This window comes from Coregonus clupeaformis, chromosome 18 (genome assembly GCF_020615455.1).
Source record: "Coregonus clupeaformis isolate EN_2021a chromosome 18, ASM2061545v1, whole genome shotgun sequence".
Taxonomy (NCBI): domain Eukaryota; kingdom Metazoa; phylum Chordata; class Actinopteri; order Salmoniformes; family Salmonidae; genus Coregonus; species Coregonus clupeaformis.
The window spans coordinates 11,385,594-11,409,108 of NC_059209.1; the positions used below are offsets into that span (position 1 = coordinate 11,385,594).

The 23,515-nt window shown below is 41.3% G+C and overlaps 1 protein-coding gene across 1 annotated transcript in view; it reads left to right on the plus strand.

The window, feature by feature from the left end:
- The window catches only part of LOC121587490 (netrin receptor UNC5C-like), a 326,918-nt gene that overhangs the window by 272,503 nt on the left and 30,900 nt on the right, over window positions 1-23,515 (plus strand). The window contains exons 8-11 of the mRNA XM_041904465.2: window positions 4,630-4,821; window positions 14,340-14,687; window positions 18,848-18,935; window positions 21,120-21,288. Of these exons, the coding sequence (XP_041760399.2) occupies window positions 4,630-4,821; window positions 14,340-14,687; window positions 18,848-18,935; window positions 21,120-21,288 (797 nt within the window). The remainder of the gene's footprint in view (window positions 1-4,629; window positions 4,822-14,339; window positions 14,688-18,847; window positions 18,936-21,119; window positions 21,289-23,515) is intronic.

The following is a 23,515-nucleotide window of genomic DNA, read 5'->3' on the forward strand; positions in this document are numbered from 1 at the left end:
ATAGAAGATGTGTGGGCAGAACTGAAAAAGCATGTGCAAGCAAGGAGGCCTACAAACCTGACTCAGTTACACCAGCTCTGTTAGGAGAAATGGGCCAAAATGTATCCAACTTATTGTGGGAAGCATGTGGAATGCTACCCGAAATGTTTGACCCATGTTAAACAATTTAAAGGCAATGCTACCAAATACGAATTGAGTGTATGTAAACTTCTGACCCACTGGGAATGTGATGAAACAAATAAAAGCTGAAATAAATAATTCTCCCTACTATTATTCTGACATTTCACATTCGTAAAATAAAGTGGTGATCCTAACTGACCTAAGACAGGGAATTTTTACTAGTATTAAATGTCAGGAATTGTGGAAAACTGAGTTTAAATGTATTTGGCTAAGGTACATGTAAACTTCCGACTTCAACTGTAGCTGACAACGTCTAAACTTAAGCTAATTTGTATTCGTTATTACAGGAAAATAAACTCACAACAAGATCATTATTTACCAGTTAATGGCGAGCTAATTACAGAAAATAGCTTACGGTTGTGAGTGTGACAAAATAAAAGCAGGGCATTCTACCAGAGAATTTTAGGACTTGGACACTGTCTTGTTGGCCTAACGTTATATCCTAATTTGAATTTGGTGCAGGTCATGTTGCTCTTCACATTACCATCTCTGGTAAACACACACTATATCAAATAAAATCAACGTTTATTTGTCACATGTACAGAATACAGAAGGTGTAAACATTACAGTGAAATGGTTACTTGCATAGTGGATTTTTTCTTTTAGACATATAACTAAATAGCTTGCTAAACGATTAACCATAATCAGATACGAATAATATTACTACACAGATCACACACGTAATGTTACCTAGCAAGCCGGCCAGCTAACGTTAGCTAGCTAGCTAACAGTAAGCTTTAACTTGCAATGAAAATGTCTTTCTGACTAAATTAGAAACTTATAATATCTGAAAATGTAACTAACTAGACTCTCTTACCGTATACATGGATGAACACGTCTCCCTCTCTGTCACGGATGCCATGGTTGCCCTTAGTTTGAAGATGTAACCCGGAGACAGGTGTTTTATCCAACAGCCTTCTTATGTGCGTTCTCTTTTCGACTCCCTCCTTCATTATTTGCAATCAATTGGCAGAATTTTCTCCATCTCCTTAGCTACAATACTCTGCTTCCACCGGGCATTGCACTGATTTCAAAATTCAGTCCTCCAGAAAGTGTTGAGCATTAGCAACACTTATGCAGTTCTTCCTGATATCTTTCAAAAAAGCCACATTAGAAAGGATTACCTGCACATACTGACCAGCTCATATTATAGACAGAAGCGGGCTACATGGCAGACCAATCCGAACTCATCTCTCGGCATGTCCAGCCCATCCATTTTCTCAGCCAATTATGGCTAGCGGGATGGTTCCTGTCTTTTTCCGTGGCTAAACCAACTAGGCTCGTAATTTAATAATTGTATTCGTATTTACAGATGGCATACAAGTTTGTTATTAAGGCACATGAAAGTTCACATGTTCCAGAAGGAATTTCTGCCCAAAAACGCATTTTGATTTTTTAAAAAAGTTTACGTTCAAATGGCGCTCCTGTGAAGAAGTGACGCGCGACATAGGCCTAGTTTCCTGAAACGAGTCACATATGCATTAAAATCCTTGAGAAAATTGTAAGTCCCCTGAGTGGCGCAGTGGTCTAAGGCACTGCAAAGCAGTGCTAACTGTGCCACTAGAGATCCTGGTTCGAATCCAGGCTCTGTCGCAGCCGGCCGCGACCGGGAGACTCATGGGCGGCGCACAATTGGCCCAGCGTCGTCCAGGCTAGGGGAGGGAATGGCCGGCAGGGATGTAGCTCAGTTGATAGAGAATGGCGTTTGCAACGCCAGGGTTGTGGGTTCGATTCCCACGGGGGGCCAGTATAAAATTTAAAAAATATATATATATATATTCACTAACTGTAAGTCGCTCTGGAAAAGAGCGTCTGCTAAATGACTAAAATGTAAAAAATGTAAAATGTAGCTCAGTTGGTAGAGCATGGCGCTTGTAATGCCAGGGTTGTGGGTTCGTTTCCCACAGGAGGCCAGTATGAAAAATGTATGCACTCACTATCTGTAAGTCGCGCTGGATAAGAGTGTCTGCTAAATGACAAAAAAAAAAAATGTAATATGTAGAACTATGTTACAGTCAGTCCAAGTCTTTATGTGACTACTTACCTTCAAACACTCGGTGCTTGCAAGTAGAAAAAACATGTTGATTCTCCCTACTTGTAATAATAATAATAATATGCCATTTAGCAGATGCTTTTATCCAAAGCGCCTAACTTACTTTAATGGGCAACGGTGCACCAGGGCAACTAGTTAACATTAGCTACTAATAATAGCTACATGTTGAACTTCCATCCTCTCAGGCCAGGGGCACAATTTATGAATTCATGGTTGGATCAGAATCGCCGTTATAAACATTGGCCGGTACGGATAATTAAGTAAAACTAATTTAGGAAAGGGACGATTTTAGCTAGCTAGCCACCGGAGGACAACAACACAACGAGATGCAACAATTCAATTTCGTTTGGCTTCTGATGTGATGTGATTGGTGTGAAGCCAAATCCAAACTGGCTTCCCTTGACACATTTTTTTGATGCGCCAGGACCATTCACAGCTGAGCTCTCTCAGTTTAGCTCAACATTGATTGGCTATTATTATCATTAATTTTTTTATCAAGAGAGGTCAAATGCTCGCTGGCTTCCCTTGCATTCAATGCTATAGGCGGCAACAATGTCATACTCTTTTTGACCAGACAGCATCAGATAGATGAGCTACACATACAGAGACAGAGGGGCGCTGTTTCGTTCGCTCAGATGCTTTCTCCGGTGAGATGCAGTACATTCAGCCTCTTACGAATTGAAGGAAATGTATGAAACACAGAAAGACGAAAGTTACATTATCTTGTATGTTTTGTTCTTGGCCTACTTTTTGGTGAAGCCTGGCTCCCCTTGGCATCCATGAATACATGCCACTGAATGCACCTTGGTATAGATTCTACAAGTGTTTGGAACTCTATGCGACACCATTCTTCCACGACAAATTCCATAATTTGGTGTTTTGTTGGACTGAGACGGCCATGGCATATGGCTTAAATAATTTTCATGCTCATTAAACCATTCAGTGACCACTTGTGCCCTGTGGATAGGGGCATTGTCACCCTATGGGGGCAAAGCCATGGGGGCCAAAATAATGGCCAAAATAGTGGCCTGCCCAGCATTTTTATACATGACCCTAAGCATGATGGGATTTTAATTGCTTAATTAACTCAGGAACCACACCTGTGTGGAAGCACCTGCTTTCAAAATACTTTGTATCCCTCATTTACTCAAGTGTTTCCATTATTTGGGCACCAGGTATCCCCCTTTCCCTTTCCCTGTATGTGTATGCAGAGTATGTGTGTCTTTCAGAGGGATTGAGTAAAATGTTAGTTTGACCAATAAAGTAATCTTAATCATAATACACTTCATTTTAACTAGCTAAATCCTGTGTAACACCTTGTAATTAAGTTGTACCTATGCAGATAGTATGGGTTTATCCTCTCACTTAGGTGGCAAGGTTCAGGTTGTCATAATGGGTAACGTACACATTATAAGTACAGTTTTATATTATAGCCTGTGATGCCACCTGTATGGTAGACCCCAGTCAGTGAGGTTGACCTATATCTGATCTGTTTTTGTAAACTCAACCAAGTTAACACAGATGGTACACTTTTTGTGCTAGTAACAACATTGAGTGGAGAGTTTTGTATTCTCGGATGGAGATTACAATCTTGTGACAGTTGTTAATGAATCGGATACTGCTGAGAAGAAACAAAACACTAAATTGGTGAATTTAGTGCAAACTTTTGTAACATGCATGGTAACAAGCATTCGTTGTTACACCTCTGTAATTACAGACTGCAATTACCACCAGTTAGTTACATGTTGTTATTACAGTGTAACTATGAGTTATTACAATTAACTTCAATACTTGTTACAGCGCAATTACACATGTAATTACACAGTAATAAGGACCTCTTAAAATGAAGTGTTACAGAAAATGTCACTAGTGAACTTTTCAGGCCTATTCAATGTTTAGTGAAATTGTGGAAAGATGTTAGGGTTCTTGTGAAATAATGAATAGGCTCATTAAGTAAAGGATCATGTCCTGTGTGATAGGTGTGTGTATATCTACATTAATTAGCATATGTTGATACTCTGTTCTTCTAACTTTTGTTTGAAATAGAACCTATCCTTTCCTGTTGTATTTTAGCTTCCTGTGTGTAATGCTGGCACTGAATTGCCCAGTCATGTTTGCCTACACTGACATCTCTACTATGCGAAGTAAAATACTCCAAAGTCTAATACAATTGTCACACTACTAAGCCAATTCTAGCTGACCAGAGCCAAACCGAGCTGTACTGGGCTGGCCTGGTTACGCCTGGATACGCATCCATCATAGTTGCTGGAAAGGACAACATGAAAACATCATATCCGAGCCAGCACAGTACGGTTTGGGCAGCCTTATAGTGTGAATCAGGGTGCTGTGCTCCCCAGGTTCTCACTGTGTCCCTCTCTGTGTCCTCCCTGTCACAGCGGCCCCCAGCACAGACCACGTGGCACTCTACGTGGGCATTGTCATTGCCGTCATCATGTGTCTGGTAATCTCTGTCATCGTGGCACTCGTTGTCTACCGGAAAACCCACCGGGACTTTGACTCGGATATCATTGACTCATCAGCCCTCAACGGAGGCTTCCAGTCGGTCAATATAAAAACAGCCCGCTCAGGTGAGTACGATGTGGGGCAGCCACTTGGTGCTTGGTTCTCTTATTGTTGCTTCTTCAGACAATGGTTCAGTTTGGGATGTCTTTATTTTATGACATATATATGACCCATATTTACTAAGAAAAACATAGTGACATGGTTATTACATTGAATTAATTACTATTACCAACACCACCAAGCACCATTTACGGCAAGCTCATATTTTCACATGCAAATTTGTTTTGTGGCAAACTGTTGCGGTAAATTTGTGGCAACTTGTGAATTTCTGGCAAAGAATTCTTCGAAACTTGTGATGAACATTCTGTTTGCTGCAAACTCAGTGTGAATCTGCAAATTAGATCAGGTTTTTGGTTACTGTGTGTTAAACAACATAGAAATGTATTTACATAAACAAAATCACATAACTTTAAATGAATTTACTTCACAGACAAAAAGTAAACATACTAAATGTTGTAAATATACTAAACATGTTTTAAATGTGTTTAACACATACAAATAAATAAAATAAATCTTCAGCATGGTAATGAGGAAAAGAGCAAGGACTGGATATTTCCCAAATAAATGGTTTAATCTTTTTATGTAGCTACAACATTTACAAGAGAGAAATGTGAACACTATGGGGATGTTGTCCTTAGGAATTTTAAAGGGACAACTACGTACAGTGGGGAAAAAAAGTATTTAGTCAGCCACCAATTGTGCAAGTTCTCCCACTTAAAAAGATGAGAGAGGCCTGTAATTTTCATCATAGGTACACGTCAACTATGACAGACAAAATGAGAAAAAAAAATCCAGAAAATCACATTGTAGGATTTTTAATGAATTTATTAGCAAATTATGATGGAAAATAAGTATTTGGTCAATAACAAAAGTTTCTCAATACTTTGTTATATACCCGTTGTTGGCAATGACACAGGTCAAACGTTTTCTGTAAGTCTTCACAAGGTTTTCACACACTGTTGCTGGTATTTTGGCCCATTCCTCCATGCAGATCTCCTCTAGAGCAGTGATGTTTTGGGGCTGTCGCTGGGCAACACAGACTTTCAACTCCCTCCAAAGATTTTCTATGGGGTTGAGCTCTGGAGACTGGCTAGGCCACTCCAGGACCTTGAAATGCTTCTTACGAAGCCACTCCTTTGTTGCCCGGGCGGTGTGTTTGGGATCATTGTCATGCTGAAAGACCCAGCCATGTTTCACCTTCAATGCCCTTGCTGATGGAAGGAGGTTTTCACTCAAAATCTCACGATACATGGCCCCATTCATTCTTTCCTTTACACGGATCAGTCGTCCTGGTCCCTTTGCAGAAAAACAGCCCCAGAGCATGATGTTTCCACCCCCATGCTTCACAGTAGGTATGGTGTTCTTTGGATGCAACTCAGCATTCTTTGTCCTCCAAACATGACGAGTTGAGTTTTTACCAAAAAGTTATATTTTGGTTTCATCTGACCATATGACATTCTCCTAATCCTCTTCTGGATCATCCAAATGCACTCTAGCAAACTTCAGACGGGCCTGGACATGTACTGGCTTAAGCAGGGGGACATGTCTTGCACTGCAGAATTTGAGTCCCTGGCGGCATAGTGTGTTACTGATGGTACGCTTTGTTACTTTGGTCCCAGCTCTCTGCAGGTCATTCACTAGGTCCCCCCGTGTGGTTCTGGGATTTTTGCTCACCGTTCTTGTGATCATTTTGACCCCATGGGGTGAGATCTTGCGTGGAGCCCCAGATCGAGGGAGATTATCAGTGGTCTTGTATGTCTTCCATTTCCTAATAATTGCTCCCACAGTTGATTTCTTCAAACCAAGCTGCTTACCTATTGCAGATTCAGTCTTCCCAGCCTGGTGCAGGTCTACAATTTTGTTTCTGGTGTCCTTTGACTGATCTTTGGTCTTGGCCATAGTGGAGTTTGGATTGTGACTGTTTGAGGTTGTGGACAGGTGTCTTTTATACTGATAACAAGTTCAAACAGGTGCCATTAATACAGGTAATGAGTGGAGGACAGAGGAGCCTCTTAAAGAAGAAGTTACAGGTCTGTGAGAGCCAGAAATCTTGCTTGTTTGTAGGTGACCAAATACTTATTTTCCACCATAATTTGCAAATAAATTCATAAAAAATCCTACAATGTGATTTTCTGGATTTTTTTTCTCAGTTTGTCTGTCATAGTTGACGTGTACCTATGATGAAAATTACAGGCGTCTCTCATCTTTTTAAGTGGGAGAACTTGCACAATTGGTGGCTGACTAAATACTTTTTTCCCCCACTGTAGGTATTTAAATGAGCCAAGTGATAACTGAGCAATAGATTAACCAATGGAAGTTTAAAAGATAATTAACGTCAATACCATCACACACAATTAATTTTGTATAATTTATAGCCATTTACATCAATCAACAACCAATCCCTGTTTGATGCTTACATCTTCCATTAATTTGGGGCTGGGGCTCATAGGTTCATTTACGCAACACTAACCGAGTTTCCATTCAACCATTTCATGCGGATGAATTACCTGACACATGAAAAAAGTCACGACTGGGCTGATGGAAACAAGAAATGCCTGTACAATTTTATAAATGTTACAGACATTTTGTTCGTTTGACATGGTGGGATCTTTTTGTGTTGTTAAAATTAATTGTGCGAGAAATGGCAGTGGAAACTCCTTTATGCGCAATGTTGATAGAACATCCATCATATCGAAGTAAACTTGGAGTTACGCGATGATATGTTGTGTGGTCCATGCAATTTATTAGGCTACAAATTAAGTAAATGATGATGAACATCACAGGATGGTTAATGTGCAAGGTGATGAGATTGATGCTCCTTTCAAATAAATATTGAGAGTCTTATTCTGGTGACATGATTATCGATGCTTGGCTGCCATTTGACAAATACAAATATTTTACTTATCTACTGTATCTAACCCTACCTCTCCAGTATCCCTGCACATTGTAAATATGGTGGTATTGGCACTGACCCTGGAACTGACCCTGTATATATACTGAACAAAATTAAACAACTTCAACGATTTTACTGAGTTACAGTTCATGTAAGGAAATCAGTCAATTGAAATAAATTCATTAGGCCCTAATCAATGGGTGGGCCAGGGAGGGCATAGGCCCACCCACTTGGGAGCCAGGCCCACCCACTGGGGAGCCAGGCTCAGCCAATCAGAATGAGTTTTTCCCCATTAAAGGGCTTTATTACAGACAGAAATACTCCTCCGGGTGGCTGGTCTCAGATGATCCCACAGGTGAAGAAATCGGATGTGGAGGTCCTGGGCTGGCGTGGTTACATGTGGTCTGCGGTTGTGATGCCGGTTGGACGTACTGCCAAATTCTCATTACTGCCCAATCTCTCGAAGTCCCTAGGATCCAGGTGGACAAGGGTGGTCTGCCTGTCATGGGGACGACAACCCAACTTGGGATGGGGGGAGGTTTTAGCGGGTGGAATAGTGGAGAACAATTGGAGGTTTACTCATTAGCAATGCAAATATCATGGTACAGCTATAGACACTCAATCATCATGGAACTTTTTAATGGTAAGTTTACAAACATATATTATGGTAAATGGAATTAAAACTAGTAACTCATTATGGCAAATGGTGAAATAAGTTTAACTAGTTATAATGTCTCCCGAGTGGCGCAGTGGTCTAAGGCACGGCATTGCAGTGCTAGCTGTGCCACTAGAGCTCCTGGTTTGAATCCAGGCTGTGTCGGGGTGGTGCACAATTGGCCCAGTTAGTAGAGCATGGCGTTTGCAACACCAGGGTTGTGGTTAGATTCCCACGGGGGAAATAAATAATGTATGCACTCACTAACTGTAAGTCGCTCTGGATAAGAGCGTCTGCTAAATGACTTTAATGTAATAATTATAATGGCTTAGCAGATAATAAGAAAAGAACATCATTATTTACCTAGCTAAAAGAGAAGCAATATAATATCTATTGTTTACAAGAAACTCATTCCATTTTAGATGAAGTTGTATGGAAAAAGGAAAGGGAGGGAGAAATATACTTCTCCCATGGGTAAAGAAACTCAAAAGGGGTGATGATATTAATTAACAATAATTTTGATCCGAATGTGCAAACTGTCCAAACAGATCCGCAAGGTAGATGGTTAAAAAAACATTTTTTTATTGCATTAACAGATTTGGCTCATTAATCTATACGGTCCAAATAATGATGAGCCACGTTTCTTTGAAAATATATATAATAATTTATCAAGCCTACAAGCGATACAAGACTTTATTATTATGGTAGGAGATTATAGTACGGTTTTAAATACCTCAATGGACTGTAAAGGAAATCACACTTCAAACTATCACGCTCATGCACGTAAAGAAATTACGAATATCATGGATATATTGGAACTAGTGGATATATGGTGGCATAAATATCCTGACCTAGTGAGATATACAAGGCAGAGGCTCAATCAAGCTAGTTGTCCTGACTACTTTCTTATGTCATTCTTGCTGGCACCAAAAGTCGGACCATCAAATAATTGGCATATACATTACTCTTACAGAATTTCCACATGGGCGAGGATATTGGACATTTCATCAAAGCCTATTGGATGACAACCTATTTTTAACCAAGACAGAATAATTTATAACGGACGTTTTCCGACATAACATAGGTACAGCAGATCGCCTTACTATATGGGACACTTTTAAATGTGCCTTTAGAGGCCATGCGATTCAATACTCATCTTTAAAACAAAAGCAATTTAGGTCAAGAGAGTTCATATTAACAAAGGAAATAGATGGACTAACAGTACAGATAGATAGCATTAAAAACTGTACCAGACAGGCACAGAATAAGTACAAATAAAAAGAATTAAATTACTGGAGGAACTTATTCAAGAAAGATCAAGTGTAATATATTATACTAATAAAGCGAACTGAATGGAATATGGGGGAAAATGCACTAAATTATTTTTAATCTTCAACATAGAAATGTTACAAAAAATAATTTACTGAAACGTATTATAAATGACGGAGTCACCCATGATTCACCAAACAATATTTTGAAAGAGGAAGAAAAGTACTTTAAGCATATGTTTTCGTTTCAATCTCCTCCATCTCCACTAACCAATGTTAATTGCAAGGATTTTTTTCTATTAATAATGTAAAATTAAGAGCAGTCAAGAAAGACTCATTTGATGGCCAAATTACAGAGGAGGAATAAGTCAGGGAAAACTCCAGGGCTAGATGGCATACTAGTTGAGGTATATAAAAGTTTTTTTTTTTTTTATGTACTCAGAGGAATGTTATTAGCATGCTTTAACCACTCCTATAAAAATTGGAAGCCCCTTACAGTGTTGTGCATAAGGTATTGTCGGACATTATTGCTCCTAATCAGACAAGTTTTTTACATGGATGATATATTAGAGATAATATAAGACACATACTGAAAACAATATAATTAAATATTTGGGAAACCAGGCTTAGTATTCATAGCTGACTTTGAAAAAGGCATTTGATAAAGTACAACTGGAATTTATACACTACCGGTCAAAGGTTTTAGAACAACTACTCATTCAAGGGTTTTTTACATTGTAGAATAATAGTGAAGACATCAAAAACTATGAAATAACACATATGGAATCATGTAGTAACCCAAAAAGTGTTAAACAAATCAAAATATATTTTATAGTTAAGATTATGCAAATAGCCACCATTTGCCTTGATGCCAGCTTTACACACTATTGGCATTCTCTCAACTAGCTTCATGAGATAGTCACCTGGAATGCAAAGGGTGGCTATTTGAAGAATCTCAAATATAAAATATATTTTGATTTGTTTAACACTTTTTTGGTTACCACATGATTCCATACTATATGTGTGATTTCATAGTTTTGATGTGTTCATTTTTATTCTACAATGTAGAAAATAGTAAAAATAAAGAAAAACCCTTGAATGAGTAGGTGTTCTAAAACTTTTGACCGGTAGTGTATATACAATTGCTTAAGAAAGTATTCACCCCCCTTGGCATTTTTCCTATTTTGTTGCCTCACAACCTGGAATTAAAATGAATTTTTGGGGGGGTTGTATCATTTGATTTACACAACATGCCTACCACTTTGAAGATGCAAAATATATTTTTTTGTGAAACAATAAATAAATAAGAAAAAAAACTGAAAACTTGAGCGTGCATAACTATTCACCCCCCCCCGCCCCCCAAAGTCAATGTTTTCTAGAGCCACCATTTGCAGCAATTACAGCTGCAACTCTCTTATGGTATGTCGCTATAAGCTTGGCACATCTAGCCACTATGATTTTTGCCCATTCTTCAAGGCAAAACTGCTCCAGCTCCTTCAAGTTGGATGGGTTCCGCTGGTGTACAGCAATCTTTAAGTCATACCACAGATTCTCAATTGGATTGAGGTCTGGGCTTTGACTAGGCCATTCCAAGACATTTAAATGTTTCCCCTTAAACCACTCGACTGTTGCTTTAGCAGTATGCTTAGGGTCATTGTCCTGCTGGAAGGTGAACCTCCGTCCCAGTCTCAAATCTCTGGAAGACTGAAACAGGTTTCCCACAAGAATTTCCCTGTATTTAGCGCCATCCATCATTCCTTCAATTCTGACCAGTTTCCCAGTCCCTGCCGATGATGTTCTCGGGGTGATGAGAGGTGTTGGATTTGCGCCAGACATAGCGTTTTCCTTGATGGCCAAAAAGCTCAATTTTAGTCTCATCTGACCAGAGTACCTTCTTCCATATGTTTGGGGAGTCTCCCAGATGCCTTTTGGCGAACACCAAACGTGTTTGCTTATATTTTTCTTTAAGCAATGGCTTTTTTCTGCCCACTCTTCTGTAAAGCCCAGCTCTGTGGAGTATACGGCTTAAAGTGGTCCTATGGACAGATACTCCAATCTCCGCTGTGGAGCTTTGCAGCTCCTTCAGGGTAATCTTTGGTCTCTTTGTTGCCTCTCTGATTAATGCCCTCTGTGCCTGGTCCGTGAGTTTTGGTGGGCGGCCCTCTCTTGGCAGGTTTGTTGTGGTGCCATATTCTTTGCATTTTTTAATAATGGATTCAATGGCGCTCCGTGGGATGTTCAAAGTTTTGGATATTTTTTTATACCCCAACCCTGATCTGTACTTCTCCACAACTTTGTCCCTGACCTGTTTCTAGTGCTCCTTGGTCTTCATGGTGCCGCTTGCTTGGTGGTGCCCCTTGCTTAGTGGTGTTGCAGACTCTGGGGCCTTTCAGGACAGGTGTATATATACTGAGATCATGTGACAGATGATGTGACACTTAGATTGCACACAGGTGGACTTTATTTAACTAATTATGTGACTTTTGAAGGTAATTGGTTGCACCAGATCTTATTTAGGGGCTTCATAGCAAAGGGGGTGAATACATATGCACACACCACTTTTCCAGTATTTTTATTTTAGATTTCTTTTAAACATGTTATTTTTTTCATTTCACTTCACCAATTTGGACTATTTTGTGTATGTCCATTACATGAAATCCAAATAAAAATCCATTTAAATTACAGGTTGTAATGCAACAAAATAGGAATAATGCCAAGGGGGATGAATACTTTTGCAAGGCGCTGTAAATGCCTGGAATATTTTAATTTAGGAGAATGTCTTATTCAATGCGTTAAAGTTATGTATACTAACCCTAGGTGTAAAATAGTAAATAATGGCTACTTCTCAGAAAGTATTAAACTGTCAAGAGGAGTAAAACAAGGTTGTCCACTATCGGCATAACTATTTATTAAGGCCATCGAAATGTTATGTATTAAAATCAGATCCAACAATAAATCAAGGGGCTAGAAATCCAGGGCTTAAAACAAAGGTGTCATTGTACGCTTATGATTTATGTTTTCTTTAAAATCCACAATTTGGATCCCTTCACAGCCTCATAGAGGATCTAGATAAATGTTTTAACCTGTCTGGATTACAATCAAATTATGATAAGTGCACTATATTGCGTATTGGATCACAAAAAAATACAACTTTTACATTACCGTGTAGTTTACTAATAAAATGGTCTGATGGTGAAGTGGACAAACTAGGTATTCATATCCCGAAATAAAGTAATTATCTCACTACAATACATTGTAATAGAAAGTTAGCAAAAATAGATAAGATCTTGCTACCATGGAAAGAAAAATACCTGTCTATTTGTGGTAAAATCACCCTGATTAACTCTTTAGTCATATCCCAGTTTACCTATTTGGTGATGAAGGAAGCCCAGTGGCCGGCAATGGTTGAAGATGGAGTGAGATGGATTTGATCTGACATTCTCATAGATTTAAAACGTTTTCTGTTCACAAAACTATAATCTGTTATGCACAGAGTGGACTAAGTTTTGTAGACTTTACCCTTTGCCAAAGTTTCAAAAAAATGCATTGTTTAGAAGGAGTGCAAGGGCGAATTGGGTTATTGCACACGCACACTTAAGAGTAGGCGTTCCCTAATGGAAATATGCAAAAACATGCTAGAACGCGCCAATAGGATCTCACTAGCTCGTGCTTGGCTCTGCCCACCTCCTTGCTTGTTCTGCCACTATGATTAATTTGCTCCCATTGGAAACAACAGGCTGTGGTCTATCTTGGGTTAGTTATAAAAATCTTTGCTAATGGTTAGGATTGAGGGAGGGGAAGATGATCATTGAGCTGTACCTAGGGTAAAAAAATTCACCCCGGAGCTAATGAACATTCAGAACAGGTGTGTCTGTTGTGGCATGCAAACGAGTTGCACATTAATTAGCAATCAGTGTGTCGTGGATTGTTGGCCTCTGGCTATCTCTGGCATTTTGGATGATGAGGAGGGTTAGGAAACAAAGAAAGGAGGTCTGTGTAGGCTATCCACAGCCTCTTCACCACACTCTGAATCTAGAAACACAGGACGCACTTCATTGCAGTTTTACTTACTCTAAAGCAGGGTTCTTCAATTCCGGTCCTGGAGGGCCGAAACACCTCTGTTTTTCATCCTCTCCTTCTAATCAGGGGCTAATTCAGACCTGGGACACCAGGTGAGTGCAATTAACTACCAGGTAGAAATAAAAAACAGAAGTGTTTCGGCCCTCCAGGACCGGAATTGAAGAACCCTGCTCTAAAGTGTTCCCAGGACAGATCTGCTCTAGGGTCAGAATGCATTTGATTGGCTTATGTCCTTAATGAAGTGGGATAAGTCATCGCCAACTAAAACAATATAGAAAACTGAGGAAGTTTAAATGCCATGGTTTGTCATTTGACAAGTCATGTCAAGTGTTTTTGTGAGCCATTTGGTTTGACAATGTATTTGATTAGTGTGATGAGACATTTTGTGTCAATAATTCCTAACTTGAGTAATAATTCTAAATGAGTAAACCTTTGTTATACCGTCTTGTTGTGAAGATATTCCAACATTTGTATATACTTTACATCAATTAACCAGGTCATGATTGTAAACATACTTATTTCTCGATTTACCAGGCTAAATAATATATTTGTACATTAGAAATTCTTCAATTGAAATTTGTAAATTTGAAATCGACAACCTATGATCCAATCATCTCTGACCTCCAGCTGGCCTGCTGACTGCTCCCCCGGACATGACCAATGCTGCGGCCATGTACCGAGGCCCCGTCTACGCTCTCCATGATGTGTCCGACAAGATCCCCATGACCAACTCGCCCCTCCTGGACCCCCTGCCTAACCTGAAGATCAAGGTGTACAACTCCTCCGGCCTGGTCACTCCCTCGGAGGACCTGTCCGACTTCTCCTCCAAGCTGTCCCCTAAGGTCACCCAGTCCCTGCTGGACAGCGAGACCACGAACCTGAGGAACCAGAGCCTGGCTCGGACTCGCGACCCCTCCTGCACCGTCGCGGGCTCCTTCAACTCCCTGGGCGGACACCTCATAGTGCCCAACTCAGGTACTCAATCAGTCAATCAAATATATTTTACAAAGCCCTTTTTACATCAGCAGTTAAGTGCTTAACAGATACCCAACCTAAAAACAAAGAGCAAGCAATGCAGAAGCACAGTGGTACTGTTTATTTTTTGGAGACCAATACTAATACCTGATTCACACTGTAGGGTGGACCCACACAGGTGGATGCGTAACTAGGCTAGTACAGCTTGCCTCTGCTTTACTCTGTTTGGCCCTCTAGTGTCAATCAGGTATACAGTTTTTTTTGTTATTCTGCATGTACTGTAAATTAGGCTACAAGTCTAGACCTGGTTTAAGACTATGATATCTGACTCTTGTGACCCAATGTCCTCCACATCAAAGAGCTTCAGTTTAGAAAGGCCTGTGAGACTCTTGGCCACCATCATGCCACCCTGCCAGTACCCATTTTCTCTCATCGGGTAAACCCTTTCTAATGTCACTTTCTAATGTCACACCGTATTTCAGTACTGTATTTAATAGACAGTTCATTGACAGTATTTCAGTATAGTATTTAATTGACAGTTCGTTGACAGTATTTCAGTACTGTATTGAATTGACACTTCATTGACAGTATTTCAGTACTGTATTGAATTGACAGCTTATTTACAGTGTTTCAGGTTGGTGATCTCGTTAGGAGGCTGTGTAGCCTGCCTACCTCACCTCTGACATCTGTATGCTATTCTCTGCTCTCATCAGCTCCAGACAGCAACGCTATAAGACACCACCATTCATTCTCAATGCAGTGTCAAAAACTGCCACATACTGTAAATCTTATTCATAGGGAGTGACGTGTTTGCCAACAGATGAAGAACATGACAACCTGCTTAATGAATTACATGAAAGCAGATAGCTGGCTGAAGACGTGTCAAGCTAATCAGCCGGCATTTAGGAAGCACATTGCGAGGGAACCTAGGAACAGGATTAGGAAATGCCGCTGTAACACTTCTGCCATTATGTTAACTAGGTCTCTGTGTGTTCAGGGACAGAAAGTGATGTACTAGGCACTCATCCTACCCATAATGCCAGATCCACCTCCTGGCTGCTCGTCATCCTCATCAGATTGCATTCATATTGGTCTTTACACAGATGAGGCTGAAGAATACAAAATCCTCCTTTCATTCTCTCATCCATTCTAAAGCCTCATGGCCCATGTTTATAAAGCGTCTCATAGTAGGATTGCTGATCTAGGAACAGTATTACTTTTCAGATCATAATGAATATCATTATATGGACAGGAGGACATGAGCTACCTGGGGTGGCAGGTAGCTTAGTGGTTAAGAGCGTTGTGCCAGTAACCGAAAGGTCGCAGATTCTAATCCCCGAGGCGACTAGGTGAAAAATCTGTCGATGTGCCCTAGAGCAAGGCTCTTAACCCTAATTGCTCCTGTAAGTCACTCTGGAAAAGAGTGTCTGCTAAATATGACCAAATATATATATATATATATATATATATTATCTGATACTTTATGAATAGGGGCCCAGAATGAAGATGATGGCAGGTTCTGTTTCATATGAATTAGCTGATGCAACGTATCCCAGCTCATGCCTAACGAATGGACAAGGCTGTGCAGATGCATAGTATGCGTCCCAAATGGCTCCATTTTGTAGTGCACTACCAGGGCCCATAGGGAATAAGGTGCCATTTGGGACATAGAGCCATATATGCCTGTAGATCCTTGGGGAGCTGAAATACAGTCCACTTAAGGAGGGTGCCTAGGGCTGCCGTGCATGGTCCATTACAGAGCATTTGCTCCAATAAGGGCCAAGTAAATGAAATTGTGGCTCAGAGTTGATTGTACAGAATAAATGTAATGATTCAATCCAGTTTGTCCCTTTAGTGTTCTGATTGAGTTGGTATTGGTCATGTAATGGTGCTGGGTAAATGATAGGCAGTTTGGGAGCAGCTCCCTAGGCCTCCCCTGGGGACAGAGAAGAGAGAACACTCATTGCGTTACAGTGAATATATTCTATTTTTATGCACTTTTCTCTCTATGCATTTCTGACCTTGAACTTAAGCATGAGAATAGCATGCTATTCACCCGCTATTTGTTTTGGGTGAACATTTTTAAAAAATGAAGGTTTGGCGGAGTTGTGTCTACAGATATGCCATATTCTGACCTTGACTTAATTCCACCACCTTTACGTGCGATGAAACGATGAATAAGGTCGAGCAACCTGTCGGTTCCAAATGGAACAACATCTACAAATTGATAAGAGCTATTGATAAGAGCTAAGTATATGAGTAAGCCATTTCGATAAGGGGATTGTAAATATAAATGACAATTGTTTCAGATCTATTTTACCTTATGATCGCTGGAGACAAATTTGAAACCAGTCATATGGCAGCAAGCTGAAGCATATCGAAATACTGTATCACCTTTTCCACAGTGAAGTTTATGAAATGCTGGCCTTATAACTTGGGATGAAATTGGGAAACCCAAGCTAACCTTCTGTAGCCATGACAGATGGCGCCAAACCTACAGAGTTGATTTATGATTTCTAGAATGTTTAAATTATATGCCCAGACTTTTCACTTTATTTTGTACAATTTGTATTGTGTTAAATATTAGCCACTATCGGTAGCCACCGTCAGTTATACCCACATACATTTTATAACTGTTAGTGTTAGTTTCCTTACATTTTGCATCCTTCCATTACATCGTTATTTTACCTTTCTTTCCTCTGTCACGTTCGTGTGGTTGTTCCTGAGAATCGCTAGCAATAGCGGATCATATTAGGCTAACGTATTACAAGTTGTGCAATAATTTGGGACATGTAGCCTATTTGAATCATTATGGAACGCAGACCATACGTAGCAGTTTAAACCTGGAGCCTGGCGTACAGTTCACGATGACTGATTAGTGAGGATTATTAGGGTAGATTAATGGGGCTACTGTTCAACCCTTGTTGTACATTTCTCACCATCAATTGTTCAATCCATTAAATATTGGAATATGGCAACTTTCAGGATGAATCAAACCACTGTATTATTGATTCACCAATATATTTAATGCGTAAAGGCTCTCCAAACCTGTTTTTTAATTATTCATAAATACTAACCCTAAATAATATACAAGATCAGAGTTTTTTTTAATCTACCAATTGGTGCAGAAAATGAGATGAATATGCTTACATTTACATGGCTTTCTTTCATTGATTCCTAATATTCTGAACCATTCCCTCCATATATTCTAGTGAATTAGAACATTCTAATGAAAGGTGCACCAAATTTAAATGAAAACTCGCGAAAACTGTTGGCCAATAAGTGGGAGGGTTTTCAGCAGTTTAAAGAAATGTATTCAGCACGCTCAAGGGAACCACGCATGCAAAGCCCGTTACGCACCTGCATAAGGTTAGTCTGAATCAGGCCCTAATACTTTACGCTCTGCCTGTGTAGTATCACTGTAAGCTAATTACCACAATAATAACATTGTTGTTTGGGCAGTACTTTGTTTTAAACACACAAGTGGAATAAATAAAGAAAAGCCGTTCAACTCTGTTTATGTGCAGTTCAAACACAATTACTAAATGGCTATGTAACAACATGTTACATTTAGGCGTAAGTACAGTGTTACGACACAGGTTTAAGTGCAACTTAAAGTGTTACGAAAAATGCAGTTTTGATGTAAGGTTTTATTTATCCTTGGTTACCATGTGCAGCTCTGTCAACACATGCTACAGCCTAGTTTATTTTTCTCTTGGTTTGAAGCGCTTCCTTGCGTCTCCTCTTTAAAGTGGCCCTTGGCGTTGTCTCCCTCACTTACCCTTTCAATTCCCCTTTAATTGCAGTCAGTGTTTGGCTGTGGTATGCTATGCGCTCTGCGGTGGGGGGTTGGGGGGGTCCGGGGAATCAATGAGAGATGGGAGCCTCCGGCCCAGCTGGAGGGACTAAACACAGTTAACAGTCACATAGGAAACAGCACTGTGTCCAAGTGAGCTGAAATCACAGCCTGATAAGTGGCCACTGGGACCACAATGATGCCTGTTTTGTTGGCCACTTGAGATATTTAATGTGGTGTGTGTGAGTACTTGTGTAAACTGTATGTGTCTTCATGTGTGTATGGTTCACGTGAATATGTGCCCCTCACACTGTTGGCTCCAGGAGTCCAGCCTGCTTGCTGATTTGATGTTTCTCTCCTGCAGGTGTGAGCTTCATGGTGCCAGCGGGGGCTGTTCCTCAGGGCCGTGTGTATGAGATGTACGTGACGGTGCACAGGAAGGACAGCATGAGGTGAGCTCCACAGCACAACAGCAGCACCAGGGGCTGGAGTCCTCTGCCTGCCTGGCTGGCTGCCTGTTCTGTCAGCCTGCCTGCCTGCCTGTCCAATAAGAAGCTCCATGCAGGCTAAACTCCTATACTTTAACGTAGCGCCACTGTTACCCACACTCTTAGAAAAAAAGGTGCTATCTAGAACCAGTAATGGTTCTTCGGCTGTCCCCATAGGAGAGCCCTTTGAATAACCTTTTTTGGTTCCAGGTAGAACCCTTTTGCGTTCCATGTTAAGACACTTTCCACAGAGGGTTCTACATGGAACACAAAAGGGTTCTCCTATGGGTACAGCTGACGAACCCTTTTGGAACCCCTTTTTCTAAGTGTGCAGTTACCACTCACCACCAAGATACAAGACAGGCTTTATGTGTTCAATGTCAACCAGATTTGAGCCATTTTAAGCACTACTCAATAGAAATGGAAGTGACTAGAAATTGAATAGAACATGCTTCATGTGTTTAACATCACACATCCACAAACATCAATTGAGGTTTACTACAGTGATAATATGCATACACATGCAAATAAACTCAGCAAAAAAATAAACTTTCAAAAATCAAAATAACTTAACAGATCTTCACTGTAAAGGGTTTAAACACTGTTTCCCATGCTTGTACAATGAACCATAAACAATTAATGAACATGCACCTGTGGAACTGTCGTTAAGACACTAACAGCTTACAGACGGTAGGCAATTAAGGTCACAGTTATGAAAACTTAGGACACTAAAGAGGCCTTTCTACTGAGTCTGAAAAACACCAAAAGAAAGATGCCCAGGGTCCCTGCTCATCTGCATGAACGTGCCTTAGGCATGCTTTAAGGAGGCATGAGGACTGCAGATGTGGCCAGGGCAATAAATTGCAATGTCCATACTGTGAGACGCCTAAGACAGCGCTACAGGGAGACAGGACGGACAGCTGATCATCCTCGCAGTGGCAGACCACGTGTAACAACACCTGCACAGGATCGGTACATTCGAACATCACACCTGCGGGACAGGTACAGGATGCCAACTACAACTGCCCGAGTTACACCAGGAACGCACAATCACTCCATCAGTGCTCAGACTGTCCGCAATAGGCTGAGAGAGGCTGGACTGAGGGCTTGTAGGCCTGTTGAAAGGCAGGTCCTCACCAGACATCACAGGCAACAACGTCGCCTATGGGCACAAACCCACCTTCGCTGGACCAGACAGGACTGGCAAAAAGTGCTCTTCACTGACGAGTCGCGGTTTTGTCTCACCAGGGGTGATGGTCGGATTCGCGTTTATCGTCGAAGGAATGAGCGTTACACCGAGGCCTGTACTCTGGAGCAGGATCGATTTGGAGGTGGAGGGTCCGTCATGGTCTGGGGCGGTGTGTCACAGCATCATCGGACTGAGCTTGTCATTGCAAGCAATCTCAACGCTGTGCGTTACAGGGAAGATATCCTCCTCCCTCATGTGGTACCCTTCCTGCAGGCTCATCCTGACATGACCCTCCAGCATGACAATGCCACCAGCCATACTGCTCGTTCTGTGCGTGATTTCCTGCAAGACAGGAATGTCAGTGTTCTGCCATGGCCAGCGAAGAGGCCGGATCTCAATCCCATTGAGCACGTCTGGGACCTGTTGAATCGGAGGGTGAGGGCTAGGGCCATTCCCCCCAGAAATGTCTGAGAACTTGCAGGTGCCTTGGTGGAATAGTGGGGTAACATCTCCCAGCAAGAACTGGCAAATCTGGTGCAGTCCATGAGGAGGAGATGCACTGCAGTACTTAATGCAGCTGGTGGCCACACCAGATACTGACTGTTACTTTTGATTTTGACCCCCCCCCCCCACTTTGTTCAGGGACACATTATTCAATTTCTGTTAGTCACATGTCTGTGGAACTTGTTCAGTTTCTCAGTTGTTGAATCTTGTTATGTTCATACAAATATTTACACATGTTAAGTTTGCTGAAAATAAACGCAGTTGACAGTGAGAGGACGTTTATTTTTTTGCTGAGTTTAGAAACATAAAACATCACCTTTTTCATATTTTGCCCAGATAGAAGCATTTAATAGTGCCCTGTAACTTCCCTTCACTCTTTCTCTCTCTGTTTCTATCTCTGTTTCGCTTTCTCGCGCTCTGTGTGTGTGTGTGTGTGTGTGTGTGTGTGTGTCCAGGCCCCCGGTAGAGGATGTTCAGACAGTGCTGAGTCCAGTGGTGAGCTGTGGCCCCCCAGGGGTCCTCCTGACCCGCCCAGTCATCCTCACCATCCACCACTGTGCCAAGGCTGATGGAGACGACTGGCAGATCGAGCTGAAGAACCAGCTGACACAGGGCCAATGGGAGGTGAGAACGCTAGGGGTCAGAGAGCAGCCAATCATCTAGCTGTAGATGCCAGTATTGTTTATACATATAGCTAAGAGGGCAGGGACTAGTCATTACAGAATACACCTGGAGCATTAGTGCTTGCAAAAGCATGTAATGTTAAAAAGAAGACAGGAATTGTCATGAAGCTTTTCAGATTCAAATACGTGATGTTGACAAAGGCTTAATTCTATAAAAAATCTTTTTTTTATATACCTTTATTTAACTAGGCAAGTCAGTTAAGAACAAATTCTTATTTACAATGACGGCCTACACCGGCCAAACCCGGACGACGCTGGGCCAATTGTGCGCCGCCCTATGGGACTCCCAATCACGGCTGGTTGTGATACAGCCTGGAATCGAACCAGGGGGTCTGTAGTGACGCCTCAAGCACTGAGATGCAGTGCCTTAGACCACTCACCACTATAGTGTTGAATTGTATAGTGGGGAAACAGACAGGTGATGTCTACTGGGCAGGAGGAACTGCAGGAGACATATAATCTGTCCCAAATGGCTCCCTATTCCCTATAGGCTCTGGTCAAAAGTAGTGGACTGTATAGGGAATAGGGTATCATTTTGGGGCACAGCACCCAAGCTCAATTAGACGAGCAGGATGGTTGAAAAGCTGTTATCACAAGGAATTTGCTCAAGTTCCACCCCTCCATCCATCCTTCCTTTCTCTCCCTCTCTTCTTCTCTGCCGCTCTCTCAGCGTGAACAGACTACCTGGAGAAGTTTACTTTGTGTGTGTGTGTGTGTGCATGCTCTGTAGTGTGTGATAGGGGCCCACTCCTGGTCCTGTATTGATGGTGTGTTAGTACTGTTTATGATAAGACTGTCTGCAGGTAACACTGTGTGAACAAGGCCCCTATGTTATCGCACAGAAACACAATGTCTGCCCACAATTATGCATGCAGCAGCCGTGTGTGCGCATGCATGCCTGTGTGTGTGAGAGAGAGAGAGAGAGAGAGAGAGAGAGAGAGAGAGAGAGAGAGAGAGAGAGAGGGGGAGCCATCCATCTTTAGTTCCTTTGTGCTGCGGTCTCCATTTTACACTACTTTCCTCCAACTCAGTAACATTAGAATGTGGTGGCTTTTTAGACTGCTGAAGCTGCATTCACTAGCACAGGGGAGCTTCTACATGCTAACTCGGTTAGCTCTATAAAACTAACCCCACATCGCTGTGGCTTTGACCTAGATATACAGTGTATAGACACTGATTTTGGGTCAGTTTTACATGTTCCCCACTAATGGTTAAGGTTAGGATTGGGAGAGGGGAAGCTGATCCTAGATCCTTATCTAGTGAAACTTTACCACAAAACTAGATATACGTAGGGTAGATCTTATACATTCCAGGCTGTCAGAGGGACAAATAAACTGTTAAGGGCAGACAGAGAGAGATGAACCTGACTTAAGGAGTGATTGGCTTCTGCTGATGTTGAACAATAGATTCCTGTGGGTTTCTGTGGCTTGTCTTTTTGCATCCTGGTAAAACTATGTCTACGTCCCAAATGGCACCCTATTCCCTATGTACCGAAGTGCACTACATTTAGGACAAAAGTAGTGCACTATATAGGGAACAGGGTGCAATTTGGGATACATATAACATTATGTGACCCTCTTCATACTGTCTCAAGTACTGTATAGGGACTAAAGGACAAACAGTTATTAATGTCACTTCAGGGAAAGTCATTTAAATCTACTCAAAAGAATGACCTGGCAAATACAGTACCTGTACAGTATAATGCTACAGCACGATGGTGTCCATATTAGGAGTAATGTCATGAGAAGCTGTACTGTACTAAAGCTGACATAGCACACATTTAGGAATGATGATGCCGATTTTGCAATGAAGGTCTACAGTAGCCTCAACAGCACTCTGTAGATTAGCACCATGGTGTAGCCAGAGCACAGCTAGCTTCCGTCCTCCTCTGGGTACGCTGACTTCAATACAACACCTAGGAGGCTCATGGTTCTCACCCCCTTCCATAGACTTACCCAGTAATTATGACAGCTTCCGGAGGGTGTCCTCCAACTAATCAGAGCTGTTGCAGCATGAACTGACATGTTGTCCACCCAATCAAAGGATCAGAGAATGAATCTAGTACTGTAGGCATAAGCTACAGCTAGCTAGCACTGCAGTGCATAAAATGTTGTGAGTAATTGACTCAAAGAGAGAGAAAGACAATAGTTGAACAGTTTTGAACAAAT